Here is a 22172-nt window from a genome sequence, read left to right as displayed (position 1 = left end):
GGGGGTGTGTATCTCTGTTGGGGTGTGTATCTCTGAAGGGTGTGTATCTGTGGGGGGTGAGTATCTGTGGGAGGTGTGTTATCTGTGGGGGTGTGTATCTGTGGGAGTGTGTGTATCTGTGGGGGGTGTGTGTCTGTGGGGGTGTGTATCTGTGGGAGTGTGTGTATCTGTGGGGGTGTATCTGTGGGGGGTGTGTGTCTGTGGGGGTGTGTATCTGTGGGGGTGGTATCTGTGGGGTGAGTGTCTGTGGGGTGTATCTGTGGGGTGTGTGTATCTGGGGGTGTATATCTGTGGGGGTGTGTATCTGTGGGGGTGTGTATCTGTGGGGTGTGTGTATCTGGGGGTGTATATCTGTGGGGGTGTGTATCTGTGGGGGGTGTGTATCTGTGGGGTGTGTGTTTCTGTGGGGTGTGTGTGTCTGTGGGGTGTGTGTATGTGTGTGGGGTGTATATCTGTGGGGTGTGTATATCTGGGGGTGTGTGTCTGTGGGGGTGTGTGTCTGTGGGGGTGTGTATCTGTGGGCAGTGTGTATCTGTGGGGGGTGTGTATCTGTGAGGTGTGTTTATCTGTGGAGGGTGTGTATCTGAAGGGGGTGTATATCTGTGGGGGTGTGTGTCTGTGGGGTGTATCTGTGGGGTGTGTGTATCTGTGGAGGTATGTGTATCTGGGGGGGTGTGTATCTGTGGGGATGTGTATGTGTGGGGGGTATCTGTGAGGGTGTGTATCTGTGGGGGTATCCGTGGAGGGTGTGTATTTGTGGGTGTGTATCTGTGGGGGTGTGTATCTGTGGGAGGGTGTGTATCTGTAGGAGGGTGTGTATCTGTGGGGTGTGTGTATCTGTGGGGTGTGTGTATCTGTGGGGTGTGTGTATCTGTGGGGTGTGTGTATCTGTGAGGTGTGTATCTGTGCGGGGGGTATATCTGTGGAGGGTGTGTATCTGTGGGGTGTGTGTATGTGTGTTGGGTGTGTATGTGTGGGGGGTGTGTATGTGCAGGGGTGTGTATCTGTGGGAGGGTGTGTATCTGGGAGGGGGTGTGTATCTGGGGGGGTATCTGTGGAGGGTTTATCTGTGGAGGGTGTGTATTTGTGGGTGTGTATCTGGGGGTGTGTATCTGTGCGGGTGTGTATCTGTGGGAGGGTGTATGCACATTGCATTGACAGAGGGTGATGCTGGTTGCACAAGAAAACTAGAATTAGTCCGACCCGGTAATTTTACCACAATGTCAGACTGGACCCAGCCCCTTCAGGAAAAACGCTCAGCCTTTATGACTTCCCCCCTCCTGCTCCCGGAGTGACATCTGGGCTCTGAGGGGGTGCCTCTGTGCCTTCCAGGAAGTAGAGTGACAGGGTCCAGGTGACCATGTGAGGTCCACACTGTCTCTGGTCTGTCTGTCTGTGTTCCAGCACCTCCTGGAACCTGCTGGCACTCGTGGGCAGCTGGTGAGGCCCCAGGTTTGACCAAGGGCAGATGGTGCCCCTGGCTCCGCTGTGGCTGCATGGCACCCTCAGTGAGTCCCTGCCACCCCCGCCCTGCAGTCCTAATGCAGTCTGTGTTCCCCCCACCTCGGCTGCGCGTCTGGTTCCTCCCACCCTGGGGGCCTCGAGCTCCTTTGGTGGTGTGTCCCGCGCTGCCTGTGCCCTGAAGGACCTGAGTGAGGCCAGGGTGGGGGACAGCTATACCCACTCTCTGGCAAGCGAGTCTGCCTGCACGAGGCCTCTGTTAATAAGCTCACACTCAGCATTTCTCCCTGGCTGCCGAGAACAGAGACATGCTTCCAAGGTTCCCTCTTTGCGGGAGATGTTCTCCTCCCTGTGATGATGCAGCTCGGTGGTTAGGAGATCAACTGCTAACGGAAAGGTCAGCAGTTCAAATCCACCAACCGCTCCTTGGAAACCATATGAGGCAATTCTACTCTGTTCCATAGGGTCGCTGTGAGCCAGAATCGACTCCACGGCAACGGGGTTTTTTTGGGGGGGGGGGGTTATTAATACTCTCAGCTGCTAACTGAATGGTTGGAGGTTCCAGTTCCCCCAGAGGCACCTCAGAAGAAAGGCTTGGTGATCTACTTTAGAAAAAATGAGCAATTGAAAACCCTATGGAGCAGTGGTCTCACTCCGTCTGGAGCAAGGGAGAATGAAGAAAACCAAAGACACAAGGGAAAGATTAAAGACTAATGGACCACAACTACCCACCACAGCCGCCACCAGAGTGAGTCCAGCACAACTAGATGGCGTCCAGCTACCCCCACTGACTGCTCTGACAGGGATCACAATAGATGGTCCCAGACAGAGCTGGAGAAAAATGGAGAACAAAATTCTAACTCACGAAATTAAACTAAAAAAAGACCAGACTTGCTGGTCTGAGAGAGGCTGGAGAAACCCCAAGAGTACGGCCCCCCGGACACCCTTTTAGCTCAGTAATGAAGTCACTCCTGAGGTTCACCCTTTAGCCAAAGGCTAGACAGGCCCATAAAACGAAACAAGACTAAAGGGGCACACCAGCCAAGGGGTGAGGATGAGAAGGCAGGAGGGGACAGGAAAGCTGTTAACAGGGAACCCAAGGCCGAGAACAGGAGAGTGTTGACATGTTGGCAACCAATGTCACAAAACAATATGTGTTAAAACTGTTTAATGAGAAACTAGTTTGGTGTGTAAACCTTCATTAAAAGTACAACCAAAAAAGAAAGAAAAGAAAACCCTGTGGAGCACAGTTCTACTCTGATACACGTGGGTCACCATGAGTTGGAATTGACTGGATGGCGACAGGCTTGGTTTTGGTTTTTGGTGATGACGCAGACTCTGGTCTGCATAACAGACAGAGCAGTGCTTCCCAGAGGAGGTCTTACCCCAGACAGCAATGTGGCAAAGCAGAGAGAGGAAGACTTCTGCAGCTGGAGGGGCCGGGGTCACCATCCCGGCTTGTGCACGAGCTCAGGGGAGCACCTTACCTCTTCCAGCCTCAGATTCCCCATGTGTATGTGTGGAAGCGGGTGGCCGTAACATAGTCTGGTGCCTTTCCCCGTGACCCACAAATGAGCCTTGTGTTCAGGACCTGATGTGTCAGCATGGCTCCTGGCATGGTACGAGACTGGCCATTGTCCCTTCTGGGACGTCTTGACCCAAAGTACATCTCATGGTAGCTACTGGGCTATCACACATCTCTAGCCTCTTGTCCTGAGCACAGGAGTTGCCTGGCTAAGCGAGTGCCTTACATGGTGCCTGGCTAACCCCACTTTTGTATCTGTTCAGTCCTGATGTTCACTATTTTTTTTTTAATTTTATTTTGCTTTAGATAGAAGTTTACAGGTCAAGTTAATTTCTCGTTCAAAAATGTATGCACACGTTGCTTTGTGATATTGGCTGCAATCCCTTTTCCACCCTGGGTTCCCTGTGCCCTTCATCCAGCTGCTGTTCCTTTTGTACAGGAGTTGCCCGTTTGGTCTTGGATATGTATGTGTGTGTGTATATATAAATTTTTAAATTGTGTTTTAGGTGAAAGTTTACAGGGCAAATTAGTTTCTCATTCAGAAATTTATACACAAATTGGTTTGTGACATTGGTTGCAATCCCCACAATGTGTCAGCACTCTCCCTTTTTCCCTTTACACCCTGGGTTCCCTGTGTCCATTTGTCCAGGTTTCCTGTCCCTTCCTGCCTTCTCTTCTTTGCTTTTGGGCAGGAGTTGCCCATTAGGCCTCCTATGCTTGATTGAGCTAAGGAGCACGTTCCTTACGTGTGTTATTGTTTGTTTTACAGGGAGGGAGGCGTTTTTCAGGTGTGATTCCATTAAAGGAGTCTTTTCTAGGTGCCTCAGAGTCGACTCCAACTCACGGCGCCCCCATGTGGGTCAGAATAGAACTGGCCTCCACACCCTTTTCAATGGCTGGTTGATCACCAGTCCTTTGTTCTGAGGCATCTGCGGGTGGACTCAAACTTTCAACCTTTCAGTTCGTAGTCGATCCTTAACCATTTGCACCGTCCGGGAACTCCTAAATCACTTGCCGTTGACTCTGACTCATGGCATCCCCAGGTGTGTCAGAGTAGAACTGTGCCCCATAGAGTTTTCAAGGGCTGATTCTTTAGAGGTAGGTCACCAGGCCTTTCTTCCAAGGCACCCCTGGGTCCACTCAGCAGCTGATCGTGATAACCATTGGCGCCACCCAGGGACTCCTAAAGGAGTCTTAGGTTTCTCCATTTGTACATTAGCACACTCTTTTTGCTGCAGAATCTGAGCCTGGACTGGGATCCAAAAGCCACTTTTTCTTTAAAGATATCCTTCAATATCTTCTTCATTAGAAAGGAAAAACGGAAGAGTGTTGGCAAGTAGAAGGAAAAGTAGTGCTTCCTGGAATTGCCGAGGGCCTGGGTGGGTTCAGATTTCACGTGAGCGTTCAGTTCAGCTCCTTAGCCAACACGCTGGCCAGCCCGGCTCCCAGGCCGACTTTAGTGGCTCAAGGGGAATAGTCAGAGCTGGAAAGTCGGCCTCTGATAATGAGCAGAACAGGGCGTTGTCCTGGAAGGCTGATGGGAAAACTGCACTCACTAATGCAGAAATGAAAGGGAACAAGCAGACACTTCCCAGAGGGAGAGTCTCCAGGACTCTTTAAAATTCATTAAGAATTTTAACAGGCTTAAGGCAAAGTTGTAGCTCAGGGCACAGATTCCTCCTCTGAAAATCAAAGGAAGTAAAATTAAATTCTATTGTGTTAAAAAATGTATATATTTTAAAATATTTTATATACACACATGTATTTATATATATATGCTTATGTAAACATTACTTATGTATAAAATATATAACAATACAAATAATAAATATGTCTTTCTCTCTCTCTATATGATTATGTTGTTGTTAGGTGCCATTGAGTTGGTTCCGACTCATAGTGACCCTGTGCACAACAGAACAAAACACTGCCCGGTCCTGCACCATCCTTACAATCGTTGTTATGCTTGAGCTCATTGTTGCAGCCACTGTGTCAATCCACCTCGTTGAGGGTTTTCCTCTTTTCCGCTGACCCTGTACTCTGCCAAGCATGATGTCCTTCTCCAGGGACTCATCCCTCCTGACAACATGCCTAAAGTACGTAAGACACAGTCTCGCCAACCTTGCCTCTAAGGAGCATTCTGGCCGCACTTCTTCCAAGACAGATTTGTTCGTTCTTTTGGCAGTCCATGGTATATTCAATATTCTTCACCAACACCACAATTCAAAGGCGTCAACTCTTCTTTGGTCTTCCTTATTCATTGTCCAGCTTTCACATGCATATGATGCGATTGAAAATACCATGGCTTGGGTCAGGCGCACCTTAGTTTTCAGGGTGACATCTTTGCTCTTCAACACTTTGAAGAGGTCCTTTGCAGCAGATTTGCCCAATGCAATGTGTCTTTTGATTTCTCAACTGCTGCTTCCATGGCTGTTGATTGTGGATCCAAGTAAAATGAAATCTTTGACAACTTCAATCTTTTCTCCGTTTATCATGATGTTGCTTATGGGTCCAGTTGTGAGGATTTTTGTTTCCTTTATGTTGAGGTGCAATCCATACTGAAGGCTGTGGTCTTTGATCTTCATTAGTAAGTGCTTCAAGTCCTCTTCACTTTCAGCAAGCAAGGTTGTGTCATCTGCATAACGCAGGTTGTTAATGAGTCTTCCTCCAATCCTGATGCCCCGTTCTTCTTCATATAGTCCAGCTTCTCGGATTATTTGTTCAGCATACAGATTAAATAGGTATGGCCAAAGAATACAACCCTGACGCACACCTTTCCTGACTTTAAACCAATCAATATCCCCTTGTTCTGTCCGAACAACTGCCTCTTGATCCATGTAAAGGTTCCTCATGAGCACAATTAAGTGTTTTGGAATTCCCATTCTTCGCAGTGTTATCCATGGTTTGTTATGATCCACACAGTCGAATATATGATTATATATACCATAAAAAAGCCGTTACCATCAAGTCGATTCCAACTTATAGTGACCCTAGAGGATAGAGTAGAACTGTCCCATAGGGTTTCCAAGGAGCGCCTGGTGGATTCGACCTGCTGACCTTTTGGTTAGCAGCCAAACTTAACCACTGCACCACAAGGGTTTCCCTAATTATGGATAGATTTTTTTTTTTTATAGATATGCTGTCCTTGTTGTTAGGTGCCGTTGACTCAGCTCTGACTCATAGCAACCCTCTATGTACAACAGAACGAAACACCGCCCAGTTCTGTGCCATCCTCACAATCGTTGTTATGCTTGAGCCCATTGTTGTAGCCACTGTGCCGTTGAGGGTCTTCCTTTTTTTCACTGACCCTGTACTTTACCAAGCATGATGTCCTTGTCCAGGGACTAGTCCCTCCTGATAACATGTCCAAAGTATGTGAGACGAAATCTTGCCATCCTTGCTTATTTACTGAATTGGGGGGACACAACTCAATCCATAACATTTAGATGGATAAATAGGCAGACAGACAGACAGCTGGTAGGTAGGTAGATAGACAGGCAGATGGATGGATAGGTAAATAAAAAAAACAAACCCAGTGCCGTGGAGTCGATTCCGACTCATAGCGACCCTGGCCTGGAGGATTTCAACTGCTGACCCTTTGGTTAGCAGCTGTAGCACTTAACCACTACGCCACCAGAGTTTCCGGATAGGTAAATAGATATTTCTATTTCTTTTTTTTTTTTTTCTTCTTTCTTCCCTCCCTTTCTTCGTCTCTCCCTTCCTCCTTCCCTTCTTCCTTTCTTCCTTTCTACTATTGCTTTCTGGCTAACCCTGAGTGATACCCACACCATGAGAGGTAGGCGTGAGATTAACCAGCTGGCAGGCCGTCTGGTTAGCCCATGAAGTTCAGGTACTAACCATCCCACCACAGTAGCCGTTCCTGATCAACCTTCCACCGAACACTTCCTCCCAAGAAGGCTCAAGGCAAACATGTCATTTGTGAGATGACGTTTCACGCTGGAAGGGCAATCCGTGTTCCCTCTGCGTTACAGATGAGGTGATTTATCTTCCGTAACCACTTGTATCCCCTTGGCCACAAGTCTTATTTTATCTCAGCAGACACAAGGACGTCTGAGTCATTATCTGAGTGTGGCTTCTGCTTTGTGGTTTCTGCTATGTGTGGACATTCCTGTGATTCCAACCACGAGACACCTAATAGGATATGAACCTACTTACAAAAAAGTAACACAGAAAATAGTGGTTCTCAAACTTCCATATAGGACTCCCTGGCTGGCACAAATAGTTAAATGCTTGACTATTAGCCAAAAGCTTGGCAGTTTCAAGCCACCCAGAAGTGCCTTGGAAGAAAGGCCTGGCAATCCGCTTCTAAAAGGTCACGGCCTTTGTTATGGATTGAATTGTGTCCCTCAAAAATATGCGTTGTAAATCCTAAATCGTATGGCAAAGTGGTTAAGATTTTGGCTGCTAACCAAAAGGTCAGCAGGTCGAATCCACCAGCCTCTCCTTGGAAACCTGATGGGGCAGTTCTACTCTGCCCTGTAGGGTCATTATGAGTTGGAATCAACTTGATGGCAAAGGGTTTGTTTTATGGTTTATAGCTGGCATCGCAGTGGTTGAGTGCTCGGCTGCTAACTGAAAGATTGGTGGTTCAAGCCCACTAGCTGCTCCGTGGGAGAAAGATGGACAGTCTGCTTCCATAAACATTATGGCCTTGGAAACCCCATGGAGCAGCTCTACTTTGTCCTGTAGGGTCAGTATGAGGACAACAATGTGTTTGGTTTGGTGGGGACCCTCAGAACACTGGGCTAGAGGTCTTGTGTTTTTTGTTTTTTAAACCACTGTGATATTATAATGAAAAGAGCTAATGAGTGGTCTTATGGATTGAGTCATGTCCCCCAAAATGTCTGTGATTAATCCTAATCCCCATACCTGTGGTTATAATCCCATTTGGGAACGGGTTTTCTTTGCTTTGTTAATGAGGCTTTCTTGGTGGTATAAGGTGCCCAAGTCTCGTTGCTTGTTTCTCTCTTTTATATCTCAAAAGAGATTGGCTCAAGACACAATCCCATCTTGTAGATTGAGTTCTGCCTCATTAACATAACTACCACATATCCCACCTCATTAACATCACAGAGGTAGGGTTTACAACACACAGGATCATCACATCAGATGACAAAATGGCGGACAATCACACAACACTGGGAATTATGGCCTAGCCAATTGATACACATATTTTGGGGAACACAATTCAATCCATGACAGCGACCCCATGTGTGCAGAATAGAACTATGCTCCATAGGATTTTCAAGACTATCTTAGCTTCTCAATAGTGTTGTAACAGAAATACCACAAATGGATGGATTTAAGAAACAGGAATTTTATTTTCTCACAGTTTAGGAGGCTACAAGTCTGAATTCAGGGTGCTGGCTCTAGGGGAAGGTTTTATTTCTTTTCTAATTGTGTTCCACACAGCAACGTGTACAAAATACTCAAAGACCAAGAATTTTCAAATGCATTATTTACATATATTTTCCAATACATATTGCATAGAAAACTCGGTGTTTTTCTGAGATTTGAGCTGATAGCTCTCCCGAGAGGTTAGATAAAAATAAGGGAAGGACTTAAAAAGAATTTATAAGCTGCAAGATCACTTAAGCTGTATCAAATTATTTTTAACAAAGCAAAAACAAAAACAAATCAAACCCATTGCCACTGAGATGACTCCAACTCACGGCCACCTCTCGTATTCCAGAGCAAAGCTGTGCCCCATGGGGTTCTCTTGGCTGTAATATGTCTTTTTAAAATTATTTATTGTTGTTGAGAATACACGCAGCAGAAAATACACCAATTCAACAACTTCCATATGTCCAATTAAGTGACATTGACTACATTCTTTGAGTTGTGCAGCCATTCTCCCTGTCATTTTCTGAGTTGTTCCTCCCCCATTAACATAAACTCACTGCTCCTAAGGTTCCTATCTAATCTTTCCAGTTGCTGTTGTCAGTCTGGAAACCCTGGTGGCATAGTGGTTAAGAGTTCGGCTGTTAACCAAGAGGTTGGCAATTCAAATCCACCAGGTGCTCATTGGAAATCCTATGGGGTAGTTAGTTCTACTCTGTCCTATAAGGTCGCTAGGTCCCATACAGATAGTTCTTTAAAGGAACTGCAATCTTTATGGCTGTAATATTTATGGAAGCAGATTCCCAGGCTTTTCTTTGCAGCACCGCTGGTTGGGTTCAAACCACCAACATTTAGGTTAGTAGAACAGAACCAACTGTTAGTGACACCCAGGGCCCTTGAGTTATAAAGGAATTACCTACAAGTTTTACAGAAATAAGGTCTTAGTCTTTATGTGCTTCAAGGATGACTTACAAGCTAAAAGAATGAGTGATTATTTTAATTATTCTGCTCTGGAAGATGGGGCCATGAATGTGAAGAGTGCGGTTGTGGGGAAGGTGCCTCAAGGATGAGCACTTCTGCTTCCAGTTTTGGGGACACTCGGTGCGCTGGGCAGGGCTTCTGTGTGGGAACTCAGAGCTCTCTAACTCGGAAGCCTGGGGGTCAGTGGTTCCCACTGGTCTTCAGGATCTGCCTCAAAAACCAAACCAAACCCATTGCGTGGAGTCTATCCTGACTCATAGCGACCCTACAGACAGAGTAGAACTGCCCCGTAGGGTTTCCAAGGAGCACCTGGTGGTTTTGAACTGCCCACCTTTTGGTTAGCAGTTGAGCTCTTAACCACTGTGGCACCAGGGCTCCCTGTATGGGTAAGAAATTCTCTAAAGCCCAGGGCTGATGGAAGAAGTGTCCTTTCTTATCAAGAACCTTGAAATTCAAGGATTCCCTCGGTGGCACAAATGGTTTAGTATACTCAGCGTATTCAGATTGAATAATTAATTGTTCTGAGATTTAAATATAACTTTGTGTCAAATAATATAAAATGATAGCTGATATAGGTTGATTTAAGGAGCTGTGGTAGCACAATGGTTAGGGGTTAGGCTGCTAACTGCAAGGTCGGCAGTTGAAACTCACCAGTGCCTTTGACGGAGCAAGACTTGGGGATCTGCTCCCGTAAAGATGACAGCCAAGAAAACTCTATGGGGGAAGTTCTACTCTGTCATATAGGGTTGGCGTGTGTCAAAAATGACTTGATAGCAAATAACAACAACAATGAATTGATTCATGTCCCCCCAAAAGATATGCTTAAGTTCTATTCCCCAAGACCTGTGAATGTGACCTCGTTTGGAAATAGGGTCTTTGAAGTTGTTATCAGTTCATATGAGGTCATACTGGAGTAGGGTGGGCCTTAATCCCCTCTGAGTGGTGTTCTTCTAAAAGGGCGGGGGGGGGGGCGGCCAGAGAGGTAGACACAGAGGAGAGATGGCCACGTAAAGACAGAGGCAGATTTTGGAGTGATGTGGCCACAAGCCCAGGAATATCAAGGAGCTAGGACAGAGGCCGGAGCCCTGATAGCGAAGTGGTTAAGAGCTTGGCTGCTAACCAAAAGCTTGGCAGTTCGAATCCAAGCTGCTCCTTGGAAACCCTATGGGGCAGTTCTACCCCGTCCTTTAGGGTCACTACGAGTCGGAATCAACTCGACAGCAACAGGCTTAGATAACTAATACGGAACCAAATAAACTCTTTCCTTCTGAAGACTGAAAAAAGGAGTCTCTCAGAAAGAATTCAGAGAAATGGCCACTTGAGACACACTCAGCTTTATGGCACTTTAAATAATTCAGAGGCGATAGGTCAAAATTACATGGAATCTTAAAAGCTTCACATAAAATATTAAATCAAATGATAGGACTAAATATTAAATAATATGAAGACAAAATACTCTAACCTATAAATATTTGCCCTCTGGGTGGGCCTGTATTTGTACATCAGAACATTGTACTAATAAATATTTAATAAGAACAAGGCTTTATGCTAATGTAAAAGTTTTCTTCCTGGTAGTGACTGAAAGAAATTCTTTTTTTCTGCAATATATTCCAAATTCCAAACCAAACGTACTGCTGTCCATTGAGTAGATCTCTGCTCCACAGGTTTTTCAATGGCTGATATTTAGGGTGATGAGTTGGGGTCAACTCAACTGCAACTGGTATGAATCCAATATGAGTGAAACCCATGACCTGTTGCTGTCGAGTCAATTCCAACTCATAGCGACCCTATACGACAGAGTAGAACTGCCCGATAGGGTTTCCAAGGAGCGGCTGGTGGATTCAAACTGCTGACCTTTTGGTTAGCAGCCGAGTTCTTAACCACTGTGCCACCAGGGCTCCTGGTATGGATCCAGTATGAGCGGTGGCCTCATAAAAGAGAAGAGACTCAGACACATGGAGGGAAGATGGCCATGTGAAGAAACCTCTATAAGTCAAGGAACACCAGGGCCCCCCAGAAGCTGGAAGAGATAAGACAGGATCTTCCTTTAAAGTGGATAGAGGGAGCACGGCCCTGACATTGCCCTGAATTTGGACTTCTGGTCTCCTGAACCTCGAGACAATAAATTTCTTTAAAGTCATCCATGTTGTACTGTTTTGTTACTCCACCCCTAGCAGCCAAGACAAGGAGATTCACCTGCATATAAAAGAAAACTTAACTAAGTGGCTTCAACCATTCACAGGCTTATTTTAGACAACTCCCAGGGTCCGCGAGCACATTCATTGTAGGTTCTAGCCCTGCTAGGATTTGGAGGGAGTGTATGTTTAATGAAGGAGTCCTATCGACATAATGATTAAGTGCTATGGCTGTTAACCAAAAGGTCAGCGGTTTGAATCCACCCGCCGCTCCTTGGAAACCCTATGGGGCAGTTCTACTCTGTCCTATAGGGTCGCTATGAGTTGGAGTCGACGTGACTGCAACGAGTTTGGTTTTTTTTTAGGTCAATGGTAGTCAATATTGTTTCATATGTATGTACTGGAAACCCTGATGGCATAATGGTTAAGAGCTATGGCTACTAACCAAAACATGGGGAGTTCGAATCCACCAGGTGCTCCTTGGAAACCCTATGGGACAGTTCTACTCTGTCCTGTAGGGTTGCTAGGAGTCAGAATCAACTAGCCGGCAACAGGTTTGGTTTTGGTTTGGTGTTTTTAATGAAGGCACTCTGGTGGAAGAGTAGTTAAGCACTCAGCTGCTAACCAAAAGGGCTGCAGTTGGAACCAACCAGCCACTCTGCAGGAGAAAGATGTGGCAGTCTGCTTCCATAGAGATTACAGCCTTGGAAACCCTATGGGGAAGTTCTACTCTGTGCTATTGAGGCAAAATCAACTCAATAGCAATGGATTTTGATATGTTTAATGAGCAAGAATGGTGGCGTAGTGGTTAGGTGCTGCATCTGCTAACCAAAGGGTTGGCAGTTCGAATCCACCAGGTGCTCTATGGGGCAGTTCTACTTTGTTCTATAGGGTCGCTATGAATCGGAATCAGCTCGATGGCACCGGATTTGGTTTTTTGGTTAATAAGCAAGAGTTCCGCAATGCTTTCTGGTCAATGTTTGCTTCCTTTCTCGTCTGAAGAGAGCTTTATAAGAAAGAACACAGGTAATGATATTGAAAAATAAATACAGGGATCTATACATTATCACTGCTAATCCCCGGAGATGCAGGAAGCAAATATTTCAAAAACAATGCAAAAAATGGCAGCAAGAGGTTTTAGAAAAACGCACACCTTTTTGGTGTCTACAGGTGCTTGTCAGAAACACTGGTGGTGTAGTGGTTAAGTGCTACGGCTGCTAACCAAAGGGTTGGCAGTTTGAATCTGGCAGGCACTCCTTGGAAACTCTATGGGGCAGTTCTACTCTGTCTCTGTCCTATAGGGTCGCTATGAGTTGGAATTGACTCGACGGACCTGGGTATAGGTGTTTGTCAGCAGTTTGAATCAACCAGACCTCTTTGGAAACCCTATGGGGCAATTTTATTTTGTCCTATGGGGTCGCTATGAGTCAGAATCGACTCGATGGCAATGGGTTTGGTTTTGGTTTTGGACAGGTGTTTGGTGGCTATGGTTTGCCTAGGGAATTTCAGGGATACGTAAGTCCTTATTTTATTGCTTCCATTTTTGGAAAGGATGCCTCATACGGAGAGTGTTAAGACTCATGTTTCAAAGCCCCTGGGGATTGGGTAAGCAGTTATAAAAGGTAAGGCAACCATTGCTTGGGTGCGTGGCGTGCCTCAGAGAGAGAAAGGTTCAAGAAGAGCTGTTACTGCGGCCACCTTGTTCATCACTGAGGTTCTGCGTTCTGGAAGGGCGTGGTGGGCGCAGCCCAGCTCTGCTCTGTGGGGTCTGTTATAGATGGAGTCGTGCCCCCAAAATGCGTGTTGGAATCCTAACCCCTTTACCCATGGGTGTGATCTTCTGTGGAACAGGGTTTTCTTTGTTATATTAATGAGTCCTGTCTTTGTTATCTAGAGCTGATGTAACCACAGAAACACCACAAGGGGGTGGCTTTAACAAACAGAAATTTGTTTTCTCACAGTTTAGGAGACTGGAAGTTTGGGTTCAGGTCCCTGGCTATAGAGGAAAGTCCTTCTTTCTCCAGCTTCTGCTTCCTGTTTCCTTGGAGATTTCCACCTGTCTTGGCATCTGTTTTACCCCATTCTCTTGGATGTGCATAGTCTGTGCCCTGCTCCTAGGGAAAGATACCTGACGTACAAGAGACGACAAACCGTGAACCAGAAGCCAAACTAAAGATTCCACCAATTCTAAAGATGGGAAAATATTTATGACGAGCAATGGATTTAATTCTCTACAGAATATGGGAACATTTTTTTCCAATGGGAAAATTTGCAAACTCCAATATTTTGTGCTCCCCAAGGGTATCTCTGGTTACTAAAATCCGCGTTCAGCTCCTATACGCATTTAAAACTCAGGCTTTTCTGTATAAAGGAAATTAGGACAGCCGTGGGCAGATTCCAATCACAAGGGGGAACCACTGAAGCCCACGGACCCGAGTTGGAGCGCTCTGTATTCCCGCACGGAAGCCTTTTCCTGCTTACCGGAAGCGGAAGTGTGCCTCCTTGGTCGGTGTCCGTCCCGCTCCGGTGTGAGGTCGGTGTGGCAGCGGCTGCTTCCTGGAGGCCGCGGAGGTGGGACCTGCGTCTCTTGGTGCATGGACAGGTGAGGTGGTGGGAGCCGTTGGAGCCGCTCAGACCTGTGGTGCTCAGGGAGACATGCAGGGTCCCGGGCCTCCCGGGCGCCGGGGTCGCTCCCTGTGTGTGTCGGTGCGTGGACAGGTGAGGTGGTGGGAGCCGCGCAGACCTGTGCTGCTCCGGGAGCGGGGAGACATGCAGGGTCCGGGGCCTCCCGGGCGCTGGGGTCGCTCCTGCCGTCTGAATGGCGCGTCCCCACGTGGTGTGGAGACACAGGTGCGTGGTCACCTCGAGCTGCTCCTCAGCTCTCAGTCACCGCCGGCCGGTGTGTGTATTTAACGTTTACTGAGCTGTTTCCGGAGGGCTGGGCACGGGGTCGAGGACTTTGTCTAAGGCACCTCCTTTGAGCCTTCAAACACCAGTGCCAGGGAGGGACAGTTTGTAGCGTTTTACAAAAGTCTAATAATCTTGGAGAAATTCAATAGTCTCCTGTAGACAAATATCTAGTACGTGGCAGTGTGGTCTCACACATAGGCGTTCTCTGGATATTTCGTGTCAGTGGGATCCTAGGACATTTCTCCTTCTGTGTCAGACTCCTTTCACTTACCACGGTGTTGTCAGCTTTCACGCCCCAACGTTTATGAAAAGTGTTTCTCGTTACGACTGAACGATCGTACGTTTACTTTGTGCGTGCGTCTGCTGTTGGACATCTTCCTACTTTCTGGCTGTTACGAATAGTGCTGCCATGAACGTTGGTGTCGAAAGACCTGTTTGCATCCCTGCTCTCAAGCCTTTGGGGGATATACCTGTTGTTGTTTTTAGGGGCCATCCAGGTGTTTTAGACTCACAGCGACAGTAGAACTCTAACCATAGGGTTTTCTCGGTTGTAATCTTTAGGGAAGCAGATGTCCAGGTCTTTCTCTCGCAAAGCCGCCCCGTGGGTTCTGACAGCCAGCCATTCGGTTAGCAGCCGAGTGCTTAACCCTTTTGACCACCAGCATCCCTAGAAGTGGACGTTTCTGGGTCACATGGTAACTTTATGTTTAACATTTTGAAAAACTGCTGGTCTTTTCCACTGAGGCTGCACCATTCTGCAGTCCCATGAGCAGTTTCTCCATGTTCTCTACAACTCTTCTGTTTTTCTGATGAGACGGTATCTCCTGTGGTTCCCTGATGACTGATGGTATCGAGCATCTTTTCATGTCTTCATTGCCCGTTTGTGTATCATCTTTGATGAAATAACTAAGTTTTTTGCTCATTTTTAAAATGGTTGGTATGTTGTTGAGTGGTAGGAGTTCTTTATATCTCCTGGATACTAAACCCTTACGACATACATCATTCCCAAGTATAAGGAAACCTGGGAAAGCCCCCACCTGTCTAAGCTGGAGACCTGTCAGAGAAGGAAAACGCAAATATTTTCCACTAAAATGAGTGATAGAAAAGTGGTAAGACTGCACCGTGTCAAAGCTGGAAAACTTGGGAGACCGAGAAGAACAAGGCAGTCCCGTCGAGTTCCGGCTCTGACAGGTTTCACTGCATTTTCTTCCATTGTGTAGGTCGTGTCTTCACTTTGTTGACGAGCTCCTTTGAGGCCCCAAATTTTTATCTGTTTTATGTTTTATTGCTCGTGCTTTTGGCATCATATGTAAGAACCCACTGTTGAAAACTAGTGTGTGGAGAAAATAAATGTGCTTATTTTTTAAAATTGTAAAAATATTGCTTGTGTCAAGAAGTTCAAAAGCGCAGAGAGTAAAAACGATCATTAAACACTACTTGTAATCTCAGCATCGTTAGAAAAATGTGGTGCCTTTTATTGTTCCCTTTCCTTCCCCAGAGATAACCCATTGCCATCAAGTTGATTCCAACTCATAGCGACCCTATACGACAGAGTAGAACTGCCCCATAGAGTTTCCAAGGAGCCCCTGGTGGATTCAAATTGCTGACCTTTTGATTAGCAGCCGCAGCACTCAACCACTAAGCCACCAGGGTTTCCTCCCTTGAGATAGGTATCCTAAAAATAACCCCTTTTTGGATTGGAGTTCCCCTTGGAGACATGACTGGTAATGTAGTGAACTCGTATGAAATACAAACCTTCATTCTAAGCTACTAAATTTTCCGAGTTCAGAGTCTAAGAATTACCCCCGAGATAACACCACAGTATCAATTTACATTTGCTAAAGGCCTAATCCCTGCCAGAACTGTGTTCTTCCTTTCCTTTAGCTTGAAGCTTCAGAAGAATTAAAGGATGAAACAAACAAACAAACAAAAAAACCTCAGGGGGGAGAAAGAAATGCTAATTACAAAAGCAACAGGAAAAGTACCCATCATATATTACAGTGCTATAAATGATATGAAAAAAAAAAAAAGCATAATAGAAGGGTTTTAAGTGCACATAATTAAAAACAAAATTAATGAGCCTTGATGAGTTCCTTGATAAAGCTTGAAAAATACGTTCTTCCTGATAATTTACCCATATTAATATCAAATAACAGTGAATGGGTTGATCTATAAGGAACAGAGTTATAAAGGTGAACCCACAACTTCAGCACTGGACTCCCTGACTCCCTGGAGGAAATGAGGTTCAACTTTTGCAGCCTGGTCAGGCCTGGTTGCTCCTCATGCTCTGGGAGAGGTAAATTCCTCCATGTGTGATCTTGTTGCAGAAAGGAGAGGCCCATGGAGCTGCATGAAGAATGCAGGTGTGTGCTCTGGGGCTGGAGCCTGTTCTGCCTTCAGTGTAAAGGCCCTCAGGGTGGAGCATTGCCCTGAGCCTGGGAGGAGGCCAAAGGCCTGTCACTCCCTGTTTCCTCAACACTATTTCCTCCCTATCCTTCTTCCATTTCAGGTCTCAGGTGTGGTACAGGGAGAACTAGTCCAGTCCAGGCATCTGGGGACCTAGGGCGACCATCTTGCACATCTGTCAGTCACAGGGAAGGATTTCAACTGCTCTGGCTGGTGTGTGGACCAGACATTGTTCATCTGCCTCCAATCTTCCCAGTGCTCTGCTTTTACTCCTGTCCCTCTTTCAGAAGTGCCTTTTTGGGATCAGAGACAACATTCCCTTAGACTTCCAGAAGGTGGAGAAAGAAATGGTGAGTTCTATGGAGGATTGGGTTATCCTTACCATAAGTGGGTGAGGCTGGATCAGAATTGTTGGGGAAGCAGCTGTGTGCTGCGGGACTGTGGTTCATCAGTGAAGAAAAAAGGTGGCAGAGGAGGCCAAGGGACTGAGGCCTAGGAGGCACCCTGAGGCCCTGCTCCACTGTCACTGGGCCCTTCCCCTATACACATGTGGCTTTTTAGGATTTAGATGTCTGGGGTCACCTTCCTAATGTGACTCTCAGAGCTGGCACCCTGGGGCATTAACATCTCCACCCTGGGCCTTGGTGCTCTGTGTTGAATGACAGAGTCTCCTGACCAGAGCCTGAAGATGGAGCATCTCTGGCTGTGGAGGCTGAGCCCCACCCTCCAGAGCCATCTTTGTCCGGTCTCTCTGACCAGTGTTCTTGACTCCCCGCAGGCACTGGAGCATTTTCTCTGCAGTTGTAAAACTACAGCTCCCCCTCTCACACTGTGTTATGGGATAGAAAAGGGGGTAGAGAGTTTGTAGGGGAAGGCCCTGACTGTTCATGGGGTCCTGGGTCATGGTAGTGCTCTCCTGATGTCAACAAAGTTACAAAACTTGGAACAGTGCATCCAGCTGGATCCTGTGTGCGCTCCACAGACCTGTTTTTCCCCCATTTGGGAATTTTTTTTACCTCAAGACTTTCAGGTGTGTGGAAAGCATGACTCTGCAGTCTTGGTCCTCATCCTTCTACCTCTGCCTAGAGCTGGTATTTACTGCCTGTAATGTTTTACTGTTCCCTGTAGTCTTGAATTGTTGCTGTTTAGTGCCGGTGAGTCGATTACGACTCATAGAGACCCTTCGTACGACAGAATGGAACTCTGCCCAGTCCTGTACCATCCTCAGAATCGTTGCTGTGTTTGAGCTACAGCGTCAGTCCATCTCATTGACAGCCTTCCTCTTTTTAGGTGATCTCCTGCCTTACCAAGTATGATGTCCTTCTCCAGGGACCAGTCCCTTCAGATAATATGACCAAAGTACGCGAGATGAAGTCTCGGCATTCTCACTTCTAAGGAGCATTCTGGCTGTACTTCTTCCGAGGCAGATTTGTTCGTTCTTCTGGCAGTCCATGGTGTATTCAATATTCTTTGCCAATACCATAATTTAAAGGTGTCAGTTTTTCTTCGGTCTTCCTTGTTCATTGTCCAGCTTTCACATGACTGTGAGGTGATTGAAAATACCATGGCTTGGGTCAGGCGCACCTTAGTCTTCAAGGTAACATCTTTGCTCTTCAACACTTTAAAGAGGTCTTTTGCAGCAAATTTGCCCAATGCGATGCGTCTTTTGATTTCTTGGCTGCTGCTTCCTCAGGTGTTTATTGTAGATCCAAGTAAAATGAAATCTTTGACAACTTCAGTCTTTTCTCTGTTTATCATGATGTTGCTCATTGGTCCAGTTGTGAGGATTTCTGTTTTCTTTATGTTGAGGTGTAATCCATACTGAAGGCTGTGGTCTTTGATCTTCATCAGTAAGTGCTTCAAGTCCTTTTCACTTCCAGCAAGCAAGGTTGTGTCCTGTGCGTATCGCAGGTTGTTAATGAGTCTTCCTCCAATCCTGATGCCCCGTTCTTCTTCATATAGCCCAGCTTCTCATATTATTTGCTCAGCATACAGACTGAGTAGGTGTGGTGAAAGAACACAACCCTGAAAATCATCCTTTTTTTGTTTGTTTTTCTTTTTTTAATTGTGCTTTAGGTGCAAGTTTATAGCTCAAGTTAATTTCTCATAGAAAAATTTTTACGCATTATTTTGTGACATAAGTTGTAATCCCCAACATACACATTTTTTAATTTTATACCACGTAGTATCCCCTTATTCTGTCCGGACAACTGCCCGTTGCTCTGTGTACAGGTTTTTCATGAGCACAATTAAGCGTTCTGGAATTCCCATTCTTTACAATTACCTGTAATTTGTTATGATCCACACAGTCAAATGCCTTTGCGTAGTCAATAAAACACAGGTAAACATCTTTCTGGTATTCTCTGCTTTCAGCCAGGACCCAAGTGACGGCAGCTATGATATCCCTCATTTCATGTCCTCTCCTGAATCCAGCTTGGATTTCTGGCAGTTCCCTGTCGATGTACTGCTGCGAGCGTTTTTGAATGATCTTCAGTAAAATTTTACTTGTGTGTGATATTAATGATATTGTTCGATAATTTCTGCATTCTGTTGCATCACCTTTTTTTAGAATGGGCATCTTCGAGTTGGATGTCCAGGTAGCTGTCTTCCAAATTTCTTGGCATAGACGAGTGAGTGCTTCCAGAGCTGCATCTGTTTGTTGAACCATCTCGGTTGGTATTCTATCTGTTCCTGGAGCCTTGTTTTTCGCTGATGGTTTCATTGTCGGTTGGACTTCTTTCTTCAGTACCATTGGTTCTTAATCATATACTACCTCCTGAAATGGCTGAACGTCGACCAGTTTTGTTGCAGTGACTCTCTGATTCTTTCCATCTCCTTCAGAATTGCACCTTGAGACTTGGAATTTTAATTGAGTTCTTTCAGCTTGAGATATGCCAAGGGTGTTTTTCCCTTTTGGTTTTCTAACTTTGAACATTTCATTATATTACTTTACTTTGTCTTCTCAAGCTGCCCTTTCAAAGCTTCTGTTTAGCTATATTATGTTGTCATTTCTTCCGTTTGCTTTAGCTGCTCTACATTCAAGAGCAAGTTTCAAAGTCTCTTCTGACATCCATTTTGATCTTTCTTTCCTGTCCTTTTAATGACCTTTTGCTTTCTTATGTGTGATGTCTTTGATGTCATCCCACAAGAAGCCTGGTCTTCAGTCGGTAATATTCAGTGTGTCAAATCTAATCCATTTCAGGTGGGATATTTTTAAGGTCATATTTTGACTCTTGCAGACTTGTTTTAATCTTCTGCTTCAACTTGAACTTGAGTATGAACAATTGATGGTCTTTTCACAGTCAGTCCCTGGCCTTGTTCTGACGGATGATATTGAGCTTTTCCATCGTCTCCTTCCACAGATGTGGTGAATTTGTAGTCCATGTGTACAGTCACCGTTTATGTTGGTGAAAGAAGGTATTTGCAATGAATAAGTCGTTGGTCTTGCAAAACTCAGTCACGCGCTCTCTGGCATTGTTTCTATCACCAAGGCCATATTTTCCAACTACCGAGCCTTCTTCTTTGTTTCCAACTTGCGCATTCCAATCACCAGTAATTATCAATACATCCCGATTGTATAATGTAATAGAATAATACTGTATAGTTCAATTAGTTTGAATTCACAGTAGGAAACCTTTTCCATGGGCCGTTAAATTATTTTAATTTCTCAGTAGTGTTTCTGCTTTAGGGGAAAGTCTTTTTCCTTTTCAGCTTCTTCCTCCTAGGCTCCTTGGTGACCTTCATGTGTCATGGCATCTGTCTTCGCCCATCTGTTTTCTTGCTGCTTGCTTAATCTCCTTTAATGTCTCAATAGAGACTGAGAGAAGACACATCCTCCATTAATACTACCCCAAACCTATGCCCAAAAGGAATAATAACCACAGGGATAGGGTTAGGCTTTATAACACATGTTTTCTGGGACGGACACAATGCAATCCATAACTCCATCCTCCAGTTTTCGAGGGAAACATCTTACATGCAACCTTGTGTACTTACAAGGAATTGATCAATTTCACCTAAGTTATCAAGTTTGTGGGCATAGAGTTATTCGTAATAGTCCTTATTATCTTTTTAACGTCTGCGGAATCAGTGCTGATGGCCCCTCTTTCATTCCTGATATTAGTTGTTAGTATCTTATCTGTTACCAATTTTGTTGACCGCCCCCCCTCCCCCGCTGCAAAGAACCAGGTTTTTGTTTTGGTAACTTTTGTCTGTCAAGTTCCTCTTTTCGATTTTATTGACTTATTCTCTGATTTGTATTATTTCTGTCCTTCTCCTTACTTTGAATTTAACTGGTTCTTCTTTTTCTTGTTTCCTAAGACAAAATCCTAGGTTATTGATTGATATTAGATCTGTCTTCTTTTCTATTATGTGCCTTCAGTGTTATAAATTTCCGTCTCAGCATGGCTTTCTCTGCATCCAAGAAATTTTGGTAAGTTCTGTTTTTATTTTCACTTAGTTTAAACTATTTTGTAATTTCTCTTCGGACTTCTGTGTCCCATATGTTATTTAGACATGTGTTGTTTAATCTCTATGTATGTTGGGATTTCCCAGCTATCTTTCTTTTATTGGTTTCTAGTTTAATTCTAATCTGTAGTGTTTCCCAGTTACTGACACTTCACCCTGCCTTCACCCTGTGCTTTATGTTTTGTTGTGTGTTCTGGTGGATCTTAGGGAAGAAGGCGTACTTGTTTGTTCAAAAGGAAGTGATGGCCTGAATGAGAGTGTTTCCCTAATTTCTGCTGTTTGCTAACTGTTCTAGAGTATAAAGAGGAAGGAATAAGACTGCAATTGGTCGTAGTCAAACTGTGGAGAGATTATTTCAGTGTGTTGGAAGTCTGTGAGACAGGATACAATCAGTGAGGAAGTGAATGTAGCTGGGGATGGGATGAGGCAGGTGGCTATAACCTAGAGTAGACCTTGGTAGGACATAAAACCTTGTTTCAAATCCCTAAGAATTCTCAGCTCCCCAGGACTGTCAGCTTCACCCTTTGTCCTTGTACACAATGGAGTACATGGCACCTTGCTGATTCAGGATGTGTGCGATGTTTTAGGATCCAGTGATCGCTGAGGATGTGGCTGTGGTCTTTAGCCAGGAAGAGTGGGCTTTGCTGGATCTTGCCCAGAGGAAACTCTACAGAGATGTGATGATGGAAACCTGCAAAAACCTGGCTTCAATCGGTAAGAATGGCATCGTTTTTATCTAACTTTATTCCTTTAGTGAACAAAAACATTTTACTCATCGACTTTGCTCTACTCCTTGGGCTGAGGAATGTGAATAAATTGTTAAATGAAGCAGGCGTGGTCCCTCGGTCTGTGGAGCTCACATATCCTGGCTTTCCCATGAACATAAAGCTCTGTGTGTTGAAGTGAACTTTCATTTCCCTTGTGACTAA

General features: G+C 45.3%; 2 protein-coding genes across 2 annotated transcripts in view; both read left to right on the top strand.

Moving 5' to 3' along the window:
• Positions 1-1220: 1220 nt before the first annotated feature.
• Positions 1221-22172, top strand: part of LOC126068886 (zinc finger protein 420-like) — a 32806-nt gene continuing 11854 nt past the window's right edge. The window contains exons 1-5 of the mRNA XM_049871571.1: positions 1221-1291; positions 1405-1440; positions 1537-1698; positions 13948-14062; positions 21831-21957. Of these exons, the coding sequence (XP_049727528.1) occupies positions 1221-1291; positions 1405-1440; positions 1537-1698; positions 13948-14062; positions 21831-21957 (511 nt within the window). The remainder of the gene's footprint in view (positions 1292-1404; positions 1441-1536; positions 1699-13947; positions 14063-21830; positions 21958-22172) is intronic.
• Positions 14069-22172, top strand: part of LOC126069415 (zinc finger protein 345-like) — a 208786-nt gene continuing 200682 nt past the window's right edge. Inside the window, exon 1 of the mRNA XM_049872786.1 lies at positions 14069-14178. The gene's annotated coding sequence lies outside the window, so the exon portion shown is untranslated. The remainder of the gene's footprint in view (positions 14179-22172) is intronic.

The sequence above is a fragment of the Elephas maximus genome, chromosome X (genome assembly GCF_024166365.1).
Source record: "Elephas maximus indicus isolate mEleMax1 chromosome X, mEleMax1 primary haplotype, whole genome shotgun sequence".
Taxonomy (NCBI): domain Eukaryota; kingdom Metazoa; phylum Chordata; class Mammalia; order Proboscidea; family Elephantidae; genus Elephas; species Elephas maximus.
The sequence above is the reverse complement of the archived record's forward strand: the minus strand, read 5'-3'. Positions and strand labels throughout refer to the sequence as shown.